The following is a 20,141-nucleotide window of genomic DNA, read 5'->3' as shown; positions in this document are numbered from 1 at the left end:
CAGTGAAGGGGGATTAGTCAGCGCAAGTCTCTGGGGAGTTCTGTACAGAGCTGTCTCTGAAATTAAACTAAAGAGAAAGTGGCAGCAGGCATGGAGCAAAGAGAACAGACAAGATTGATTGATCTGAACTCATCAGATGAGTGTTCAGGACCACAGGCAAGGATGACAACAGAAACGAGAAGAAACTCTTCTGCTCTCCTTCCCACCCGACACAGCCAAACAAAGCACTTGAGATCCAGAGCTAGCTACCCGCAGCCTCCATCCCGTGGACCCAGCCCACCTCCTGTTATTGCTGCTCCTAGACTGAGAATAAGAGGGGCAGCTGGAATCACAGAGGGGTAGCCACAGGAGCTGGACTGCGGGTTTCTGTAGGTGAGGACCATTTTTCTTCTATTCAACCAGCCTGTCTGGGCAGACGCAGGCCCTGTACCTGAAGGCTGGCTTTCAGTTTCTTGGCCAGGAGCCCTTGGCATACTCTCTTGCAGCTCATTTGTGGCATGCTGTGGACTTTGAAGAGGTCTTTGAAGACCCCATGGTTTCTCCTTAAAACTCCACGACTGCACCATCCCATTTTAAAGCAGAAGTAGAAGGATAGATTTTCTTGGTTGAATTACGCTCTCACATGAGGGATGGAAGGGAGGAATAGGGAGCAATGACCAATATGGGGCTCAGATTCCTCTCCATAATAACTAGTATTTGTTGAGTGCACACCATGACCAGGCCTTTTACACGCCAGTGCACCTCATTCTCACAACAACTGTGAGACAAGCATTTAATTTACTGTCCCTGCAGGGCAGAGAGACAAAGAAACTTGCCCGGAGTAAGTGGTAGAGCTCACCTTTAAACTTGGGTCTGCTTTGGGTGCTCTGTACTGTCTCCTTACACGGTGCTTCACCTGCCTTCACTTCATTCTCTGCTCTGAGATGAGGTCACTTTCTCACTAATGCAGGGGTTCCCAAACCTTATGAGCATCAAAGTCTCCTGGAGGGCTAGGCCCACTCCCAGAGATTCTGATTCCGTGGGTCTAACAGGTTCCAGGTGCTGCTGGTGCTGCTGGTCCAGGAACCCAACTTTGTGAACAACTGCTCTAAGGAATTTTAAATCTCTGTGGATTCCATGTTGCTCAGGGGCCATCACTTAGCTGGCTGCTTGGTGCTTCTAGTCCAGACTTCTGGATAGAGCAATTATAGCAGTAACGGTCAGTACCATTTATTGTCTACCCCACAGGCATTGCGCATACCTCATCTCATCTGATCCTCACCACAGCCCCCTTTTATAGAGGAGAGAACAGCGGTCCCAGAGCTCACAAAGGGTACAGCAGGAACTGCGGCCCTTTGCCTTGGCCTTAAATGTATTTAGCTGCAAACTCTTGGGGATTGGCTCTCCTCCATCACTGTAATGCAAACACCCATGAGGTTTCACCAAGACAACCATCAATATGAACCTCTGGTGGAAAGGCCAAAGGAGTTCATTTGTAGAGAAACTCACAAGTTTCTGGCTGAGAGCGGAAAACTCCCCAGGTAGTAAAGGCAACTGCTCTTGGTGTGGGGTGTTATGGGGAGATTTGCTTTCTGACTACACAGAAGAGGAAGGCTTGAGCCTGCACCCAAAATTAAAGGTAAAGAACCAAGTGCCTGCATTCTAATATCAGAATATCATCAAGGGAGCAGTGGAGTGTGTTGGGCGTGGGCTGGGAGGATGGGGAGAGCAGGGGCCAGGGATCCTCCTCCTCCAATGGATACATAGAGGAAAACATAACCACGGCACTATGACGGCACTGCCAATGGCACATGACATTAGCTAAGGAAATGGTAGGTCATTATGTCCCAGTTCTATACGTTTCGTGACAATGTAACTCTAACAGACTTTCCATCAGTGTGGAGAACACAAGGATGAATTCCCATATCCCAGGGTAAAGAAAAATGAATTCTGTCTACTATGGAATGAGGGTTCAGAACTGTGGGTGGCATTGTCACATTTTTCCGCCATCGTTGCTCCCTGATATCTCTTAGTTAACAGTGGAGGGAGGCCATGTTGGCTCCAGGACCCACTGCAGAGCCAGCACAGTAGGTTTTACGAGCAGCTCAGGGTGCAGCATGTAGGGCTGAGTGAGGCTGGCAGTGGGTGGGGCAGAAGCAGGGATCTTTACTCACAGCGTTCGAATCTTCGGCATGTGGTTGAAGCTAGTGACCAGGATGCGGCTAATGTTGTTATTGTTGAGGGTGCTGTGAAGGTAGAGGAAAAAGGGAAATGGTTAACAAGGAAGTAACACGGGGGGAGGGGAAGACAGCACCAAAATGCTTCTGGAAGGTGGGGGGGAAGAATAGATGTGATTGCCAGAAGAATTATAAGTCAATAACAATGGAGCAGCTGGAGACATGGGGGGCAGAGCTCCAAATGATAAGAAGATCCCTGATTCCTTTTTAAAAAATTTTTTAATATTTATTTATTCTTGAGAGAGAGGGGGACAGAACATGAGCAAGGTAGGGTCAGAGAGAGAGGGAGACAGATCTGAAGCAGTCTCCAGGTTCTGAGTTGTCAGCACAGAGTCTGACGTGGAGTTCTAACTCATGAACCATAAGGTCATAGGTGGCTCTTTCCTCCCCTCTGCTGTCCTTGCAATACTCAAGGTCCTACCCACCTGGAGCAGTAGTATCACTTCCTGAAATTCTACTAAGTGCTGAGAGCCTCATTATGGTATCTCTAATTCACACAACCACAGTGCCAGTTACATATTACTGTCCTCATTTTAGAGAGAAGAAAACAGATACATGTCATCTTGTTTAGTAACACACAATCCTACCAGGTGGGCATTATCTTCATGCTACAGATGGGGAAGCTGAGCAATGGAGGGGTGACATAATTTTCCCAAGGACCCCTAACTGCTAAGCTCGGGAGAGGGGATTTGAATCTAGCACTACCTTGCTTCAACTTCCCTGCCCTGTCCATTGCACGTACTGCCTAATACAGGGTACTATGTGGACAGTTCCTTCTGTTACTGTTTTCTCATTAGCTCACCTCCTCTTACTCTGTCATAGGCCCCCACTGGCCAAGGAAGAAGCATTTATTTGGAAGCTAAGCAGACTCCTTTTGTCCTTGGCTCTGGGTAAACAATGTGTTTCTACTAAAATGCCCTCCAACATTTTCTATCCTGTGCCTTACTATGGACCTGGTCCATATGTGATTCAAGGGAATTTGTATATACCCTAGTTGTGTGACCCTAGGCAAATTATGAGTATCTCCTATCCACAGGTTATTCACTGGCAGAAGGAGACAGGTAATGGTTCCTACCACACAGTTATTAAAAGGCTTCGCATGCAGTATATACTCATAAATGGAGGTTACCACTTTACTGATGTTGGTGGAGAGAATGTAGTCCTGTCCTGGTCATTCCTGTCTCCCCTCACCCCAATCCCCATGGAAGCAGAAATACAGCTTCATCTAATACAGTGGCCGCCAAACCCACTGCATCCAGGGGCCTGTGCAGATTCCTTCTCCCCCCGCCCCAGGCCATAAGGATTCCAGTGATCACACCCCCTCACCCCAGGCTATCCCTCAATTCCCCAGGGCCTACTAGGCATTTGTTTGGCTAGTGGGCCAGAAGGAAATCTATTTACTTAAAGACACAGAACCTAGTACTTTTCCCTCCCCCTTCCCATATTTACCTTGTGTCCAGAACTATTTTAGGCACATGGTTTGGTAAAGAGGAACCAGCAGACCACATTTGTGTTGCTTGCTTCTGTCTCCTCCATACTTCATCAATGCTCCAGTGCAGACACTTGGCATTTTATGATGTTGAACCAATGTAGCTGTTTTGTTTCATGTGGCCTAACTTTTCTATGAAATGTGCTAACCCATCCTGTCTCCACACACCAGGAAGCCTTCAGAATACCTTATCTGACAAGGCTGAAGAATCTGTCATTCCAATTCCTTGGCAGGAAGCCCTGGAATTGGGGACTATGCCTGACACCAGTCCCCACTTTGGATTTTGAATGCCCCTGGGGCAGAAATCATGGCGTTTCCCCTTCTATCTGCCCCAGAGTTCTAGTCTCCACCCTTGAGGGATACCTAATTATTAGGATCATTGACTCACTACCAGACAAAAATCTGATCATCTTTTCCTCTCAAAGACAAAAAGCAAGAAGTCTTTGCAGAAAAGAGGCTTCCTTCCAACCATGGAAGGAACTCATGTTGGGTTGAGTTCACAGCCAGCCCTAATTTAGCTGAGTACACAGTGCAGTTATATGCAGGGCCCGACTCTAACTGCATCCGGCAGTAGTCCGGTAGCAATGACTTATTAATGTATTACTACACTGATATTTAAATGTGAGCTGTAATGAGGGCTATAAAACATTTACGATAATAGCAATTATTCCAGAACCAAAATGACTAAACACAGTATTCAGACTTTCATGATTTGCTGCGCGGGGCTGGCCAGCCCAGGAATGTCAAAGGGCTGGTCACCTCTTGGAATCTGATCTCCCTGGCAGTTACAGTTTTTGTTTCCCTAACAAACACAGGTTTATTTGATCTCCAGCCTTGGTGGCTTTTCCCATGCGTGGAGCACAGTGCTCTCTCTGGTTCTTGCATCCCTAAGTAGGGGGTTTCAATGGAGATTGTGTGGGCATAACCCCAACACAATGGAGCAGGGTTGGGGAGCATGTGCCTGGAAGGCAGAGAGCTGGGTCAGATTCTGGCTCTGCCACTTACAGCCTGTGCAGCCACGAGGAAGTTTTCTTAATCTCATTAGGTTTCCCCTGTAACACAGAGATAATAATAGCACCAATCTCATAGAGCTTTAGTGGCGACTAAATAAGATGATACTAATAATTGCCAACATGAACTGAGAGCTACTGTACGCCAGAACTGAGGGTAGTAATTGCTCCAAACACCCTATGAGGCAGGTATTTTTGTCATCAGCTCCATCTCATGGATGAAGCAAGTAGTATGACCAGGATATGAATCCAAACTAGCTTGACTCCAGGAATGATGCCTGGATTTGTTGTCTAGCTCTAGGATAACAGATTACTAAAAATTTAGTGACATAACGCAACACAAATTTATTCTCCTACGTCTGGAGGTCAGAAGTCTAACATGGGTTTGTGGGACTATGTTTCTTCTGGAGGCAGCAGAAGGAGAATGCTTCATTGTCCGTTGCCACTTATAGAGGCCTGTGGTCCCTTGCTTGCAGTACTCCAATCTCCTGCTTCTGTGGTCACATCTCCTACTGTTCCCTGTGATCTGCCTCTCTGTTATGAGGACCCTTGGGAGAACATTCAGAGCTTAAGTGGATATAATCCAGGATAATCTGCTCATCTCAGGATCCTTATCTTAGTCACATCTCTCAAGTCCCTGTTGTCATATAAGGTAACATTCCTAAATTCCTGGGATGAGGACAGGGACATTTTTTGGAGAGAGGGGCGTTATCCAGCTAACCACCATGCCCTGAAACCGGGCATGGAGAGCACACTTGTTATACACAGCCTGGCTTGTGTGCAATGCTCAGTAATGATTAGCTGTTATTTTAGCTTGGGTTTGTTTAGTATTTTATAGTTTACAATATGCTTTCACATTCATCTCGTTTGGTGTTTGCAGAACCCTGAGGTTCGAATTCTTATCCCCCTTTTATAGATGAGCAATTTGAAGCTACCAGAGGGATACCCAGGTAGCACGTGAGCTCCTGGAGGATTCAGTTATTACTGTTCTTTTTTTACACCACAATTTCTCCCATACCCACTGCCTCCTGTTTTTAGGGCAAGCTTGTTACCCTAGCATGGACATTCTCTGTCATGTCCACCCTGGTATGGAAAGCTAGAAAGAATTGCATAAGTGTTTCCTGTTCTATAAACTTCCTTGAAAATTAACCAACAGGAAACGAAACAATTGGGCCTGACAATGCCTCCCATGCCTTCCGGATGGCTGGCCCAGGCTGGCTATGGTAACCTCATCACCTCATCTTATTTACCTCCATCTCTTGGAGGGGCTCTGCCACTTCTAGACTTTAGCCTCAACCTCACTGTTCTGCTCCTTTGGACAGATTTTGAGATAACACACTTTACCCCTAGTCACTCAGGTTGGAGGTTTCCCATCAAATAAATGCTCTCAATTCAGCATTTCCCATCAGGCGTCAAGATCAAGCTCAGGGTCAGGTTAATTTTGTAAGACTTCAGAACTACTCTGGCCTCCCCCTTTTGCACCATCAGAAGCTCCTGAATGGGCATTTCAGTCTAAACTAGAAATAAAACCATTCCCTCCCCACCCTCATGAGATTTAAAGAGAGTGTCTACCTCCCATTTCTCTTTTATAGAACCCTTACCCTATTATACTGTGTTTACATTGAGACTAAGTGTGGCTGGTATACTGTGTAGTCATTTTCTGTTTTGTCATAATCGGAACATAAATATTTAATGAAAAAGGATCATTTTCCCTATTAAAATGATCCATGTGGACAATGCTACTGTTAGCAATGGATCCCATTTTCCCTCAATTGTGAGCACCAGGCGGAGGGCATTAAACTTTTCTCCCCCAGGGCACTAAGGGATTAGTGAGTTTATTATTGCTCCTGTAGAGCACAATTAGAACCCTGTTACTAGAACCCTGTGAAAAAATGTGCTTGTGTTCCTCAGGTAAATACCAGGGCACTGTGGCAAGACAAAGGCTCCCCGGTAATGGAGAATGCATGAGGAAGCTGAGCACGTACTGGTCTATTCCAGGGATTGACAGACTACTGCCCACAGGTCAAATCCCATCCAATACAGAATGTTTTTTGTAAATAAAGTTTTATCCACCCATTTATGGATTGTCTATGGCTGCTTCCGTGTCACAACAGCCAAGTAGACGCGACAGAGCCCACAGGGCACAAAGCCCAAAATATCTGCCTTTTTATAGAAAATGTTCACTGACCCTTGGCTGCTCTAGAACTGGGAAATTCCAGTCCTGCCTTTGTCAGTAATTAACTGTGATCTGCTGGGCAAGTGGCATAACTGTTCTGTAAGAAGGGGGGATTAGGTCAGAGACTGTCAAAACACTGGTAGGAAAGCCCAACCAGCAACCAGGAGGGCTGGGAATCCAAAGCAGATGGTCTAATTCTAGCACCCATACATGTCTGGCCTCCACCACAGTCCTACCTGGAAGATGGGTCCCACTGCATCCAGAACCTACAATGCTGTGATGAAATCAGAGCCAAGGAGAAGGCCTTGTTCTAGGGATAGGATTGGTAAATCCATACACCTTGGGCTGGATGTGGGTTGAAATCTTGGGTAGTGGTTCTCCAAGTGTGGTCCCCAGACTTGCAACATCACCTAAGAACTTGCCAGAGATGCATATCTTCAGGCCCCACCTAGACCACTGAATCAGAACCTCTGAGAGGGGTCCCCGTCATGTGTGTTCTAACATATCCTCCAAAGGATTCTCATGTGAGCTCAAGTTTGAAAACCATTGAGCTAGAGGCATAGCTAAGAATAGAGCATCTACCTAAGTGTAGAGAACAGTATATAGGCTACCTTCTTGCTGACTCTGGGACTTGTGGAGGGCATGGTGCTTTCCTGCCTAGAAAGAGGCCCAAGCTCTGAAACAGTACACAGCCCTCCATGGAGGTGGCTGTAATCACCCTTGGAAAGCTCCAACTTGGCATCTGCCCCCGGCTCCCCGCTGTTCTCTGTGGAGTGTTGGAGTGTGGCTCTCCCTCACATCCCTCAAGATAGCCATCTATGATCTGGAGGAGCTAAGTCCAGCTGCAGCCATGCCACCCTGGCAACCTTAATAAGGCTGACATTTCCCTCTGTCTCCTCCGATTAGGCCATCGCTTTATCACTCTGTGCTTTCTTGGCTCTGGGTGTAATCTGCATGTTGTGTGTCCATAACACTATGTAATTGGCTCTAATGCAGCAATATTATCTGTGAGCATGTATCACATAATTGCAAAACCAGGCATCCACAATAAGGGCTATTGTAGTTTGCCAGTGTGCCAATCTTCCTGGGATACTCTCCGAGCCCCTCCTTTTCCTCTTTGGGAATCTAAACTCTGTGGGTCGAATAAACCTCTTGGAAGATTGGCCTGTTTCCTTTGTCTCAAGGCAGGCTGACTATTCCTTAAGTCTAGGTAAATAAGGTGGTTCCCTCCTTAACAACCCCCAGGAAGGAGACTCCTGGTGAGTCATGGGCAGCCATGGCAGCAGAATGTCTTTTCAAAGTGAGCTTTGAGATGCCCTGACTTGCACGTACAGACACCAGCGTCCAATGGCCAGCACTCTGGGTCCTGAAGATAGAACGTCTCCAGCAGTGCCTATATTGAATTCATAGGGGCAGACACAAACCAAAGTAGGTAGCATCATTTTCTGAAGAGCAGCTGAGAGCAAATACTGTGGCTGGACCCTGTAGGAAATAGCAAAACTGCCGGCATGGGGAGTGAAAAGCACAGAGGGATTCTGGCAGCATGTGGACCTCAAAGAGAGGGGTTGAGGGCTCACTTCTGCCTCTCCCTCTTGCTGGCTCGGGCAAGGAGAGAGGAATGAAATTGAGGATGCTTTAGGTGCCTGCTCTCTTCTCTGGTTTACATGTCAGAGCAGGACCAGCTTGTCCTGGTCTTGCTTAGAGGCTGCTGAATGGCAGCCATCACAGTACCAGGAGTTGAGGCTGATAACCAGGCCCTTCCACATCCTCCTTGGTCCTGGGAATGTGAGTGCTGTTAGCTGGCTCAGCCCACCAGAATGTGTGTAGGTGCTGTCTCTCTGTGAACCTGGCTGCAAGAGAGCATGCACCACGTGCCCACTGAGGCTGAGAGAGGCATCCCCAAGCCTTTCCCCCAGCCCAGAATCTCTCCCCAACTGACTGACTCAAGTCATTTCTGGATGCAGCTCCCCTGAATGTTCCCCTCCTAGACAGGTTGAGCTTGCCTTTCTCACCCAGCTGTGCACTGTTCTGCTTTGCTTGGAGGCTCTAGGAAACTCCAGAAATCAGGAAGAATGTGTAATGACACATCCTTTGAGAAAACTTTACCTGAATGTTATAGGTTCTTCCACAAACTCTGCCCTCTAATGAGTGAGACTAGTAAAGAATATTGCTTTGGTTTGAGCTTGCCAAGATCTTCCTGTAAAGATGTCAGTAACAGCAGTAACAATATTAACTATTAAGTATTTGCTAGTACTGGCACCAGGCTAAGCACTTTTCACATATTATCTCATTTAATTCTCCCAACAATCCTGAGGTTGTCATTTCCATTTTGGAGCCTAAGAAAGATCAATGAACTCTTCCTTAATCACAGCCATAAAATTGAGGAGCCAGTGTTCAAATACAGGCAAGAGGGTTACCAGGGCCGTATATTTTTAACCATTACACAAAACTGTCTCTTACAGGATTCTCTGACAGATGCTGGCTGTCCAATTTCCATGTCTTTTCCAAGGCAGAGATGAGTCCTATAGGCTAGTGCTGGTCTCAGCCCTCACAGACCTCCCTGCGTCAGGGAATGTGGCATTTGCCTCACACTGCCAAGGCTGCTCAAAGGCAACAGCATTACCTGACTCTCATCCACAGAACAGAGAGCTCAGCATGGAGAGTGAGGGTGGTGGTGGAGACTTACACAGAAGAGAGAGATTGGGCCTTAAAGCCTTCTGAGGTCAAAGTTTGGCTAGCAAGTCTAATCGCTGCCAGACACTGCCTTTCCTGTTGGATCGGTGGACTGGAATTTTTAAGCATACTCCGCAGAACCAAGAGTACAGGTCTGGTTCTTAAGCAAAGCTCATCTATTGGCTCTTTGCAGCAGGTAGTGAGTCTCTGAGGGCAGATGGGGCAGGAGGGATGAAGGGAGAGAGGAGAAAGGATGCTGGGAAGCCACCTCTCATATCACCTGCTCTCTGGGACTATCCTGGGTGCCGCCGATTACTGATTTCCTTGATCTCCCTGCAGACCATTTAAATTAAAGCTCATAACCATTGTGCGGGCATATAATGAAAACAACTGATGCTGCACTGATTAGTCCATTACTCTCAACTGTTAGAAAACATAATGATCTCACAAGGGGCCTTATTCACTGACGTATAGCAGGCGAGCTCTCATTTGACACCTCAAATTAGCAGCCAAAGCAATAACAGCTGGGGTTTTTGTCTCAATATTTGTACCCGACTCTAAAGTGATTTGGCACCGGGTGAGCGTTATTTTTAAACACAGTGCTCTCACCGCCAAGTAACATTTTAAATGGTCTCCAGGTGTCATGTAAAACCTACAGAAATAAATAAAAACAATCAGCTGCCAATTTGAGCCTTTGATGGTACGGATTCCTTAACAAAAGGGCTTGTCTTTGGTTCTTGCTTCATTATATATTCATATTGTGACAGGCAGAAACTCATCTCCTTCTACCCAGCAGAGCCTCGGTGTTAAAAGGAAAAAAAAAAAAAGATGCCTCCAAAATAAATGTAAAAAGTGGAAGATCAAAAGAGAAAGATGAATCTTCAAATCTTGCCGTTGCTCAGTCAGATGCCTGGTGGTGTAGGTATTCCTGAGGCACCAGAGTTTGGGATCCCTTAATTCTGAAAAACTCCTTACCCATTTTTTTGAGATCGTCACAGACACTGCCTAGTGGTGATTCAGAAGCATTCAACTGCCTCTGAATGACCAATTTAATTGTAAAATGTACTTAAACGACAACATGAATGAGGTGGCCGCTCCTGATCCTGTTTTATCGTCCATAAGCGGGGAACCTGGACAATCAATCTTGTCTACTACATTATTTAGAAACCAGGAAGTTGCCAGTGTGCCAAGATGTCTGCAACGGGCTGAGGTTGGAAGAACGTCCTCCAACTTATATAACTGAACAGGTGAGTTTGCAGGCGAGAGGGGGAGAAATGAACGATTCTCCCCTCAGCTGCCTTTCAGCCTATAAGAGAGGAAGAACGGGGAAGTCTTTGAATGCCCACTGATGTGTGCACAATGAGAAGGCAGAGAACATGCCAGTTTTGTGCCCTGTTGTATAGGCAGGGCCCAGCCCAGTGTCTGGCACACAGGACAACTCAATAAATATTTATGGCATGGATGTGAAGGGTGATGCTTTGGGCATCTTTTCATAAAAATAAATTTCCACTCTGAACAGCCGCCTGAGCTGATCCTGCAGGAGCCAGACTTCTACATCTGAGTAAGTGGGTTGTGTGGGGTCCGCAGCAAACCCACCTCTGCCGCACGGGATGGTCACTTCTCGTTTCAAAGGCTTGTTGCTATGCTGGAATGTGGGTGCAAGAGCTGCTGCTTATTCCTTTTTTTTAAGAGAAATCCAGGCATCTAGAATTTTTATATGAAGTCTCCTGGTTTTGTAATATTGGTGATTAAATTATCTTAGGTAACAAAGACCACAAACGAGATATACCTCAGATTTGGATTGCAGATGCCAGTTTTTAGTCTCTGAACCAAAAACATCACTTTAACAATCTGAATCAAATACACACACACACACACACACACACACACACACACACACACCTAACATGTACATATCACATATATCAAATATACATATCAAACATATAATATACTTTGATATCTACATAAAATCAAAGTATTTTGGGGTGCTTGGATGGCTCAGTCGGCTAAACATCTAACTCTTGACTTTGGCTCAGGTCATGATCTCATGGTTCATGGGATCACTGAGCCCTATTTTGGGCTCTGCGCTGACAGTGTGCAGCCTGCCTGGGATTCTTTCCCTCTCTCTCTGCCCCGTCCCCCGCTCACACTCAGGCTTCTCTCTCTCTCTCAAAATAAAAAATTAAAATACTTAAAAAATAAAATCAAAGTATCTTAATAGTGAAATGTGGTTAACACCTTCCTTCCACACTGCATCTCCAGGAGGGCAGCCACCAGGAAATCTACTATTGAAATGAACTATCTTAAATGATAGAAAATTATTCAAGGTCCCCCCCACCCCACACCCCACTAGCATTACCTAGAGACAAAGAGCCTTGAGGAAGTTTCTGTTTCTAAGGGTAAGGCTGTGTCCTACCAGGCAGGTGTGCCTTTGCCAGCTTCCCATGTACCACGCATCAGTCCTGTGGCTAAACATGGAAGTCGTTTCTTGTGAATAGTTCAGAACTCAGCTACGTAGTATGCAGGAAGCTCCGTTTCTCAGTGGAGATGTTGGCAAGGTCCAGGTTTACCCTCTGATGTTTGCAAGGAAGGGAAGCTCTCTCAGGGAGCTAGCCACAGTTTACTTGGGCTATTTGGGCTTCAACGAGAGGCAGGGAACCCTGTGCTCATTCCCTGGGCCTCTGATCACCGCTGATAGCTAGGATCAATGATGTAGAATCCAATCTCTTCCCAGATTGCCTTCCTAATAGACAGCATCCTGTTGGACACTGGGGTGGTCACCACCCAAGCAGTGGACACAGGACTAGAAGGCCCTAGAAAGGGAGGGTGTTGGGTCCCATACTGAACACACACTGTTCTCTCTGGGAAAATGCTAGAGATTAAGGGATAATGTGCTGGACAGAGCAGAGAGGCTGGCTTCACTATTCCCTGTTTCCCTTGTGCTAACACAGGGGAAAGGTAGATGGTAATATAGAGCACTAGACAAAGAGCCAATAGACCTGTTTTCTGGCTTGGTTCCTCTATGAAATTCTTCCATGGTTATGTGTAAGTTGTTCAACCTTCTGGGGAGTTTCTTTCTTTTAACAGAAAGGGTAGGACTGGTTGACCTCCAGGGTCTTTCCAAGCCACAGTCCCACTCTCTGACTCCCACTGGGCTGTTGCTGGCTCTAAAATGGCAATTTTGGAATGGGAACTATTTTCCAGACAGCAGGGGAAGGGGTTGTGGATATCCAGATTTGTATAAAGATGCGATGTCTGGCCCAACTCTGAAAGTCACAATTAACCCCCATTGCATTTGAAAAGTTATACAGGGTTGGCTCTTTTTCTTTTTCTCTTTATGAAAATAAAGCTTCAGCTTCTGTCGGGTTAATGGGCTGGCTTCCTTAACTAGCTGCCGCATACCTTGCTTATGTATGGAGAAGGGACGAGCCCAGACATGGGAGTGATTTTCCTACCCAGTTGACTTCGTGGAAGTGATATGCAAGCCTGAAAGAAGTGAATAATTGGGATCAGGAAACTAATTTTCACAGAGAGAGGGTTTCGCTTTGTTGGGGGGGGGGGGAACAGTTTTAATAATCCTACTCCTGGGTTTCAATGAAAATGGGTCTTTTGTAGGTACGAGATCCAAATGGTTAAATTCAGAAAGAGAAAGGACAGAGTGGTAGATATCTAAAGTATTTAGCTTCAGAAAGTGCACTGTTTAAACGTGCTTCTTAATGAATATGAAATGGCTCTAGTGGTTTGGAACAAAGCAAATAGGAAAGGATGCACAGTGGGAGCTATGGAGATTTGTAGAGGGCAATCCCTATCCAGATGGGGTACTTTCTACTCAGCTCTAAACCTGCGCTGTCCAATAGGATAGCCATGAGCTAAAGGGGGTGATTACAATTTAACTCAATGAGAATTAAATAAAAGTTCTGTTCCTCAGTTGCACTAGCTCAAGGGTCACCCTGTGGTTCGTGGCTGTCATGTGGGATAACACGCAAGAAGCCTTTCCTGCATCACACAAAGTCCTCTTGGACAGAGCTGCCCCAGACAGTCAGAGACACATGCGTGTCCAGAGCTGCCACAGCCTCCAGATATTTTGGGGAAGTTGAATTTAGATACATAAATAAAATTACCTGAGTTTTACATATTGGCAACTAATTCTAATTTTTTGAAATACCATGAAGACTAAAACAATGTAAAAACATCAAATTCCAGGGGCGCCTGTAGGCCCAGTCAGTTAAGTGTTCCACTTTGGCTCAGGTCATGATCGCACAGTCTGAGTATGAGCCCCGCGCCAGGCTCTGTGCTGACAGCTAACTCAGAGCCCGGAGCCTGCTTCAGATTCTGTGCCTCCCTCTCTCTCTGCCCCTCCCCTGCTCTCACTCTCTGTCTCTGTCTCTCAAAAATAAAACAACAACAAACAAACATTAAAAAAAATTTTAGAATTTAGACACATAAGTAAAATTACCTGAGTTTTACACATTGGCAACTAATTCTAATTTTTTGAAACACCATAAAGACTAAAACAATGTAAAAACATCAAATTCCAGGGGCGCCCGTAGGCTCAGTCGGTTAAACATCCCACTTCGGCTCAGGTCATGATCTCGCAGTCAGTGAGTTCAAGCCCCACGTCAGACTCTGTGCTGACAGCTCAGAGCCTGCAGCTTGCTTCCAATTCTGTGTCTCCCTCTCTGCCTCTCTCCCGCTTACACTCTGTCTCTCTCAAAAATAAACAAACATTAAAAAAAAAATATCAAATTCCATAGCTGAAGTTTTCAATCAACTATTAATCAATAGTTGGGGTCCTCTGATTTAATTATAAGTCAAAGGGGAGTGGGCACTCTACTGCTTCTGTGAGTCCAAAGAATCCAAATACGACATTGGAGAAACAGAATAATATTCCTTCCACCCTCCCTCCTCATCGTCCCTTGCTTCTGAGTATAAAGGAAATGGAAGCTCAGAGAAAGGTAGGGATGAGGTTCTGCTTCTCCCCGGCACTGCATCTCCTTGTCTTCCCCATGCCAACCTCCCCTCCGTGAAGCCAACTAACAGGAAGGGGTCAATTCCCGGCTTGAGCTCCTAGGACTTGGCTGTTAGGACACAGTTCTGTAGAGTAATGGACTCTTGGCCACAGATGAGCCAAACCACCCAATAATCTGCATCCTGGATGGGAGTCGCAGCTCCAGCAGAAGGCAGGTCTGGCTCTTCAAGGCATTGTGGTTCTTGGCCTGGAGACCCTGGAGAGCCATGAGATGAGAGCTGAGCGAAGGGCAAGATACTCCCTGAACACACTCACATACTAGTCATACTAGTCATTGCTGGCCGCTGGGGGATAAAGAGACAGTGCAGAGGCTAACCAGCGGCATAGGAGCACATTTGCAAATCAGTGTAGAAGCTGCATTTTAGGAGTAAACTGGCCCCACTGGCCTCCTCATCTTGCCCCAGAGAGGAAACTGTTATCTTTTTTTTTTTTCCTCAAAGATGCAGAGTTATTTTTTTTTTAGTTTGTTTTAGGTGGGATAAAGAAAACCAAAAAACTGCTCCCAAACCTAGTTTGTCAAGATATAATTTTAGCCCAGAGGCTGGTGGCTGGAGTCTGTGGCTCCTGCGAACAGCAAGACTCCCATCACCTGATTCCACCCAAGCGGTACTTATAGGAGAGGTTGATCCTGGGAGTCCTATTCATTCACAGATCTTCTCTGCTCAAGAACAAACAGTTCAATGACCTTCACCACATCCCCTTAACCCAGGAATGTACACCAATGCATTTTCTTTTCAGAGACTAAATTAGCCTTTTGTTAACAGGAACATGGAATCAAATGGAAACCACTAGAATACCTTCCCTTACCCCAACTCAAGCTACTTGAATTATTCAAAGGATGCTTATTTAAATGGAAAAAATTATCCTGTATTTCAGAGAAAATTTCACTTTTTCTTTAAGTTGATATTCTCAAAACCAAGCTGGTCATTTTAGGAACATGACTATGATTGAGTCTTGAGTTTGGGTGACTAAAAAGGAGGGGGGGGTGTGTTGTGTGGCCCACATGAGCATTTACAGAAAACCCCGTTCCCTTCCTAGTATTCTGGGAGCTGAATGGAAGTTACTGGTGCTTTCCACAAAGTGCAATTTTAATTCTGATTGTCTGAACAAATCACAATTTATAGCACAGTACCAAAAAAAAAATATTTTGAAGATATTTTAAGACTTTCATCAGGCAATGACATTTCTATGTTCAAAGCTATGTCATGACTAAACACCTTGATTCCAAATTCGGTTGGTACTCTGATATCCAAATTCCAAATTCTCTAGGTCCCAGAGAAACCCAGGTGAAATGCTTTATAAATAAGTGAAAATTAGTCTTGTCTGTTGGAAAATACCAATTTTCACTATGGCTCTAATATTTCATTGGTAACAAAAAAAATGGCCAGTTAGCTGGAGGAATAAAAAACAAAGGTGCTGTTTCAGTAAAATACTACATTGTTCAATACTGAAAATAATTCTGGGACAATCACAATCTTAGTTCTGACCAGGACCGAGACATAACATAGACCTCATAGGGTGGAGTAGGCTTCAATTCAGTTAGTTAATTTTAACTTAGTTTGGGTTCTCTGTCTTTAAATGACTACCTGCTATGTTCCAGGTTCGTGTGACGTTCTGGAGATAAGGCAGTGAAACAGTATAGTTAGGTGTATCCTTCAACTTTGACTGTGACGAGCATCCGGTTGGGTGTGTGATATTTGCTAGACACACACTATGGTATCTCCTTTAAACCACATAGTAGCCTAAGGGGTTGGTATTACTGTTACTATTTTTCAATGAGGAAAGGAACCCCAAGCCACCCAGTTTGGTGAAGCTGGACTGGTGGCCAGTCCTATGGGAGGACTCTAACACCCCCAAAGTCAAATGTGGCCTTGCGCCTCCAGGTCTAGGGCAGTTTGTAGAACTGGTTGTAAGTCTGATTAAGCTGAGGTCATAGGTCTAGATCTGAGTGCCTGTGGGACAACTTTTCAAAAGGAAAAACTATCATCCCTGAATCACATTCCTGAAATAGCCTATCATCTCACTAATGCATATAATTGTTTTTCTGGTATGTACACTGCAGAATGCATCTTTTAATTTTTATTTTTTGTAGCAGAGCAGTGAAGTGCAGGGACTGGATTTGCTACTTGAAGAACAGTCCTTGTGTACTTGCCAGTGTCACTTTGGGCAAGCCGTTCAGCTTCTTTAAGCCTCAGTTTCTTCATGAGAAAAATGAGATTAAGAGGTTCTCATTTGTAAGTTGTGCTGAGGAGTTACATAAAATGCTGCATCCTAATATCATAGTACATGGAAGGTAGCAGACACTAAGAACTAGAGGCCATAATAGTTTTTATAATATCTATAGTGACTATACTAATAATTGTTAACAATATCATGTATTATATACTGTTAACTATTATTTGTTAATCAGAGCATCCAGTTCTACATTCAGAGGAAGCCCGGTTGAAGCGGAGGATAGACTTCCACTTGTATAAAGCTCTGGGTTTTCTGTGCTGGGCTGACAGTGTCTATGAATGTCTTCACACTCCATGCTCTGCACCCTTCAGCCAGGACAACAATCCCATGCGAGAGAAGTGAGTGCACCCGGACATGGACTTCAGGATTGGCAATTTCTCGTCACTGCCTCTCCTTACACCAGCAAAGGGCTTTTTTCTTCTATGTCTACAAGTGCGGCTTGGGGTCAAGCCCTGTCGTACCTGCCCAGATGTGGCCGAATTAAAACTACCCTAAAAGTCTGGTCAATTTCCACAAACCACTGCTTTAAATCTTGAATCTCGTTAAATGTGGGCAAAGAAGGAGCTCAGTACATGGGATGATGAAGGGGACCTGGAAGATGAAATTGGGTGGGGGGATGTTTATCTCTTATTTCTCATCAGTTGCATAAATTCAAGGAACACTGCTTTAAAATCAAAGGGAATTTGGAAGCTAGTTTAACTCTTGAGAAGAACTTCCCAGAAGACAGGGAATGAGAGATTCCTGCTTGCTTGTGTGGTGTCCCTGCTCGGTTTGGGAGTTCTGGACTCCGTATCACTTAGCTCTGCTTACACATGTCCACTCAGCAATTCTGGTAAGCTCTGGCCCATAGAGCTTGATCTGCCAGAGACTCTGCTCTTCTAAAGCTCTACTGTCTCTGGCGTTTGGCCCCATGCTGGCACACAGTGTGTCCTTGCGTCTTGGATGGCAAGTGACATAAATGGAGCAAGACCTTCCAAACAGCATACACTGGTTATCTGCAGATGTGTTGGACCTGCACACAACTTAGCTGGTAATGGGGATTTATCAGCGGTGGGCTGCTCACTGGGATATACGAGCATTTTGGGCTATGCTCCTGACATCTTCCTGTTGGCACTTTTGACAGCGTTATCTACTAAACTTAGGATTTGCTGCATGTAGTCAGGAGACAATGTCTGAAAATTTTTTTCCTCTCCCACAGTCCTATTGAAAAAAGTTAATTATTTTATGAACTAGTTTTCTCATTTTTGTTTCATTTGTCCATGTGCTTAATTTTTTTTCATTGAACATTTTTCTGACCCAGGATGGCATGTTGGGCAGAGAGGTGACTGGTATTGCTGGAGAAAGCCTGGCTGTCCTCAACTTGGCTGGCAAGGAAACCCATGGCTCAGAACGCGGCAACAAATGATTTCTGACCACATGGTCAGAAAGGCAGTCTTGGCATATTCGACTGTAGTATAAGCATAACTTGGAGGAAACTGACTATGTGGATTGCCAAATGTATAGAACAGGTAGAAATGAAAGGCCAATGATTTGGGTAACAGAAGGGCTCTGAGTTATAGAAACTCTCAGTAAAGAACCTTAAGGCCGCACAGAAAGCTGGGGCTGTATCGTGGGAAGGTCTGAAGAATGGAACCCCAAACCACTAAGTGTCAAAGTCAACTAGTGATGTCCATAAGTGAGAATAAATCGTCTCTGGGACCAGAATGTGAGTCAGTGAAAAAGCAGGATTATTTCCTTTCCCCAGCAAGTCTGAGTTACCTTCAACTTTGTGGGGACCCATTCACGGGGTAAAAGAAATGACAATTTCACAGGCATGTGGGAGACTCTAACACTCTCCTTGGCATGAGTGTGAGTCACTGATAGCTCACCTAGCCCGGCTCTCAGGGCCGGTTCACAGCACTGTGTGCCACACACTGGCCATGCTTCGGGGGGGGGGGGGGGGCAATGCCATGAGGGCCTTAGCCACTCAGCTCAGGAAAGCAGCTTGGTAGAATGGTTAATTAAACAGTCTCTGCTGCTTACTAGTTAAGCAGTTACTTGGCTTCTCTGAGATGGGTCCTTTGCAGAAGGAGGGAGATGACAATGGCAGCTTCATGGAGGGTTGTGAGGATGCAGAGAGAGAAGGTGTGTAAAAGCATGATTGGGCACAGATAACTGCGCAACAGACGCTACAAAAAGGCAGTATCATGTGCGCCACGATTCTTCTCCTTTGGTGTCACTGGAGCCTTGAGAAATTTCACGCACGCTATGCTTTTTTTCCCTAGCCCCTTTTCTGGTTACCTATAAAAGGGAGGGAGGTGGTGGCTCTTTTCCTTTGTTCACCATATTCTGAGCTAGACCTCCCCCACTGGGGATGAGCCAAAAATGAGGACCAAGCAAGCAGGTGTCACAGTCTTTTCCAGCCTTGTGCCCATTCCTTTCTCCTTACTGCCAGTGTTTCTCCCAGGCTCACTTGCTAAGTTCCCATTCAGTGTATCCTGTGAGCCCAACCCCAGCCCGGATGGGAAGAAGTTTTACAGCATTTCCATTCACAGAATGGATGGAATAACAGGGAGATCCCATGTGAAATATTTCCACCAGTTGACATCCACAAACTTTCCTTAATTTTGAGAGAGCTTTCCATAGGGTAATCATGGGCCTTTCCTTGTTTTTGCCTAATGTCAGAGAGAAAACACACCTTAAGTACTATATTTTGTCTTCTTAATTTGCAGACTTTTAAAGTTTTTGATACTTAACAATGAGCTTTCTGGGGATAGGGTGATTTGAACCTCTCTCTCTCTCAAAAACTTATTAATACATGATGCCTTCACTTAGTTCCTATTTATTCTTTCATTGTCAAGGCTCTTTATGATGGCTAAGTTGTGATTATGGAGAAGTATTGTAAAATGTCAATGTGCAGATCAGATTTGGAAGGTCTGGAGGTGGGGAGGGGAGATTCTTTAAATGGAGATGTCAGCTCCAGCCAATTTCAGAATGGCTCACCATTAAGATAGATGGTTCCAAAGCCGTGTGCCTCTGCTGGAAATTAAAAACCCATGGAATAAATGATTATGATTAATTTTAAGTACTTAGCCATGTGAGGCCAAATGAGAGCATCTTTAAAACAAAGCTATTGATCTGGCTTTGTTTGGAATTGAGGAGATAAACTAATCAGATCCTGTGGCCTCTTCGCAATAATAGGGAATGAGAAATACCTTTTTTCCCCCCACCAGAGGCTTTTAAGCTTCAAGTTTGAGAAACCTGGTGTAACCATGTGCTATAATATACCACTATTTTAGAAACAGCAAAGTACTGGCATAGAGAGGAGCAG

At 45.2% G+C, this 20,141-nt stretch overlaps 1 protein-coding gene across 1 annotated transcript in view; it reads right to left on the bottom strand.

The window, feature by feature from the left end:
• Positions 1–20,141, bottom strand: part of SLIT3 (slit guidance ligand 3) — a 593,860-nt gene that overhangs the window by 133,486 nt on the left and 440,233 nt on the right. Inside the window, exon 7 of the mRNA XM_029941248.1 lies at positions 2,154–2,225. Coding sequence (XP_029797108.1) covers positions 2,154–2,225 — 72 coding nt within the window. The remainder of the gene's footprint in view (positions 1–2,153; positions 2,226–20,141) is intronic.

The sequence above is a fragment of the Suricata suricatta genome, chromosome 6 (genome assembly GCF_006229205.1).
Source record: "Suricata suricatta isolate VVHF042 chromosome 6, meerkat_22Aug2017_6uvM2_HiC, whole genome shotgun sequence".
Lineage (NCBI taxonomy): Eukaryota > Metazoa > Chordata > Mammalia > Carnivora > Herpestidae > Suricata > Suricata suricatta.
Note: the sequence above shows the minus strand (reverse complement) of the source record. Positions and strands in the feature narration are given on the sequence as shown.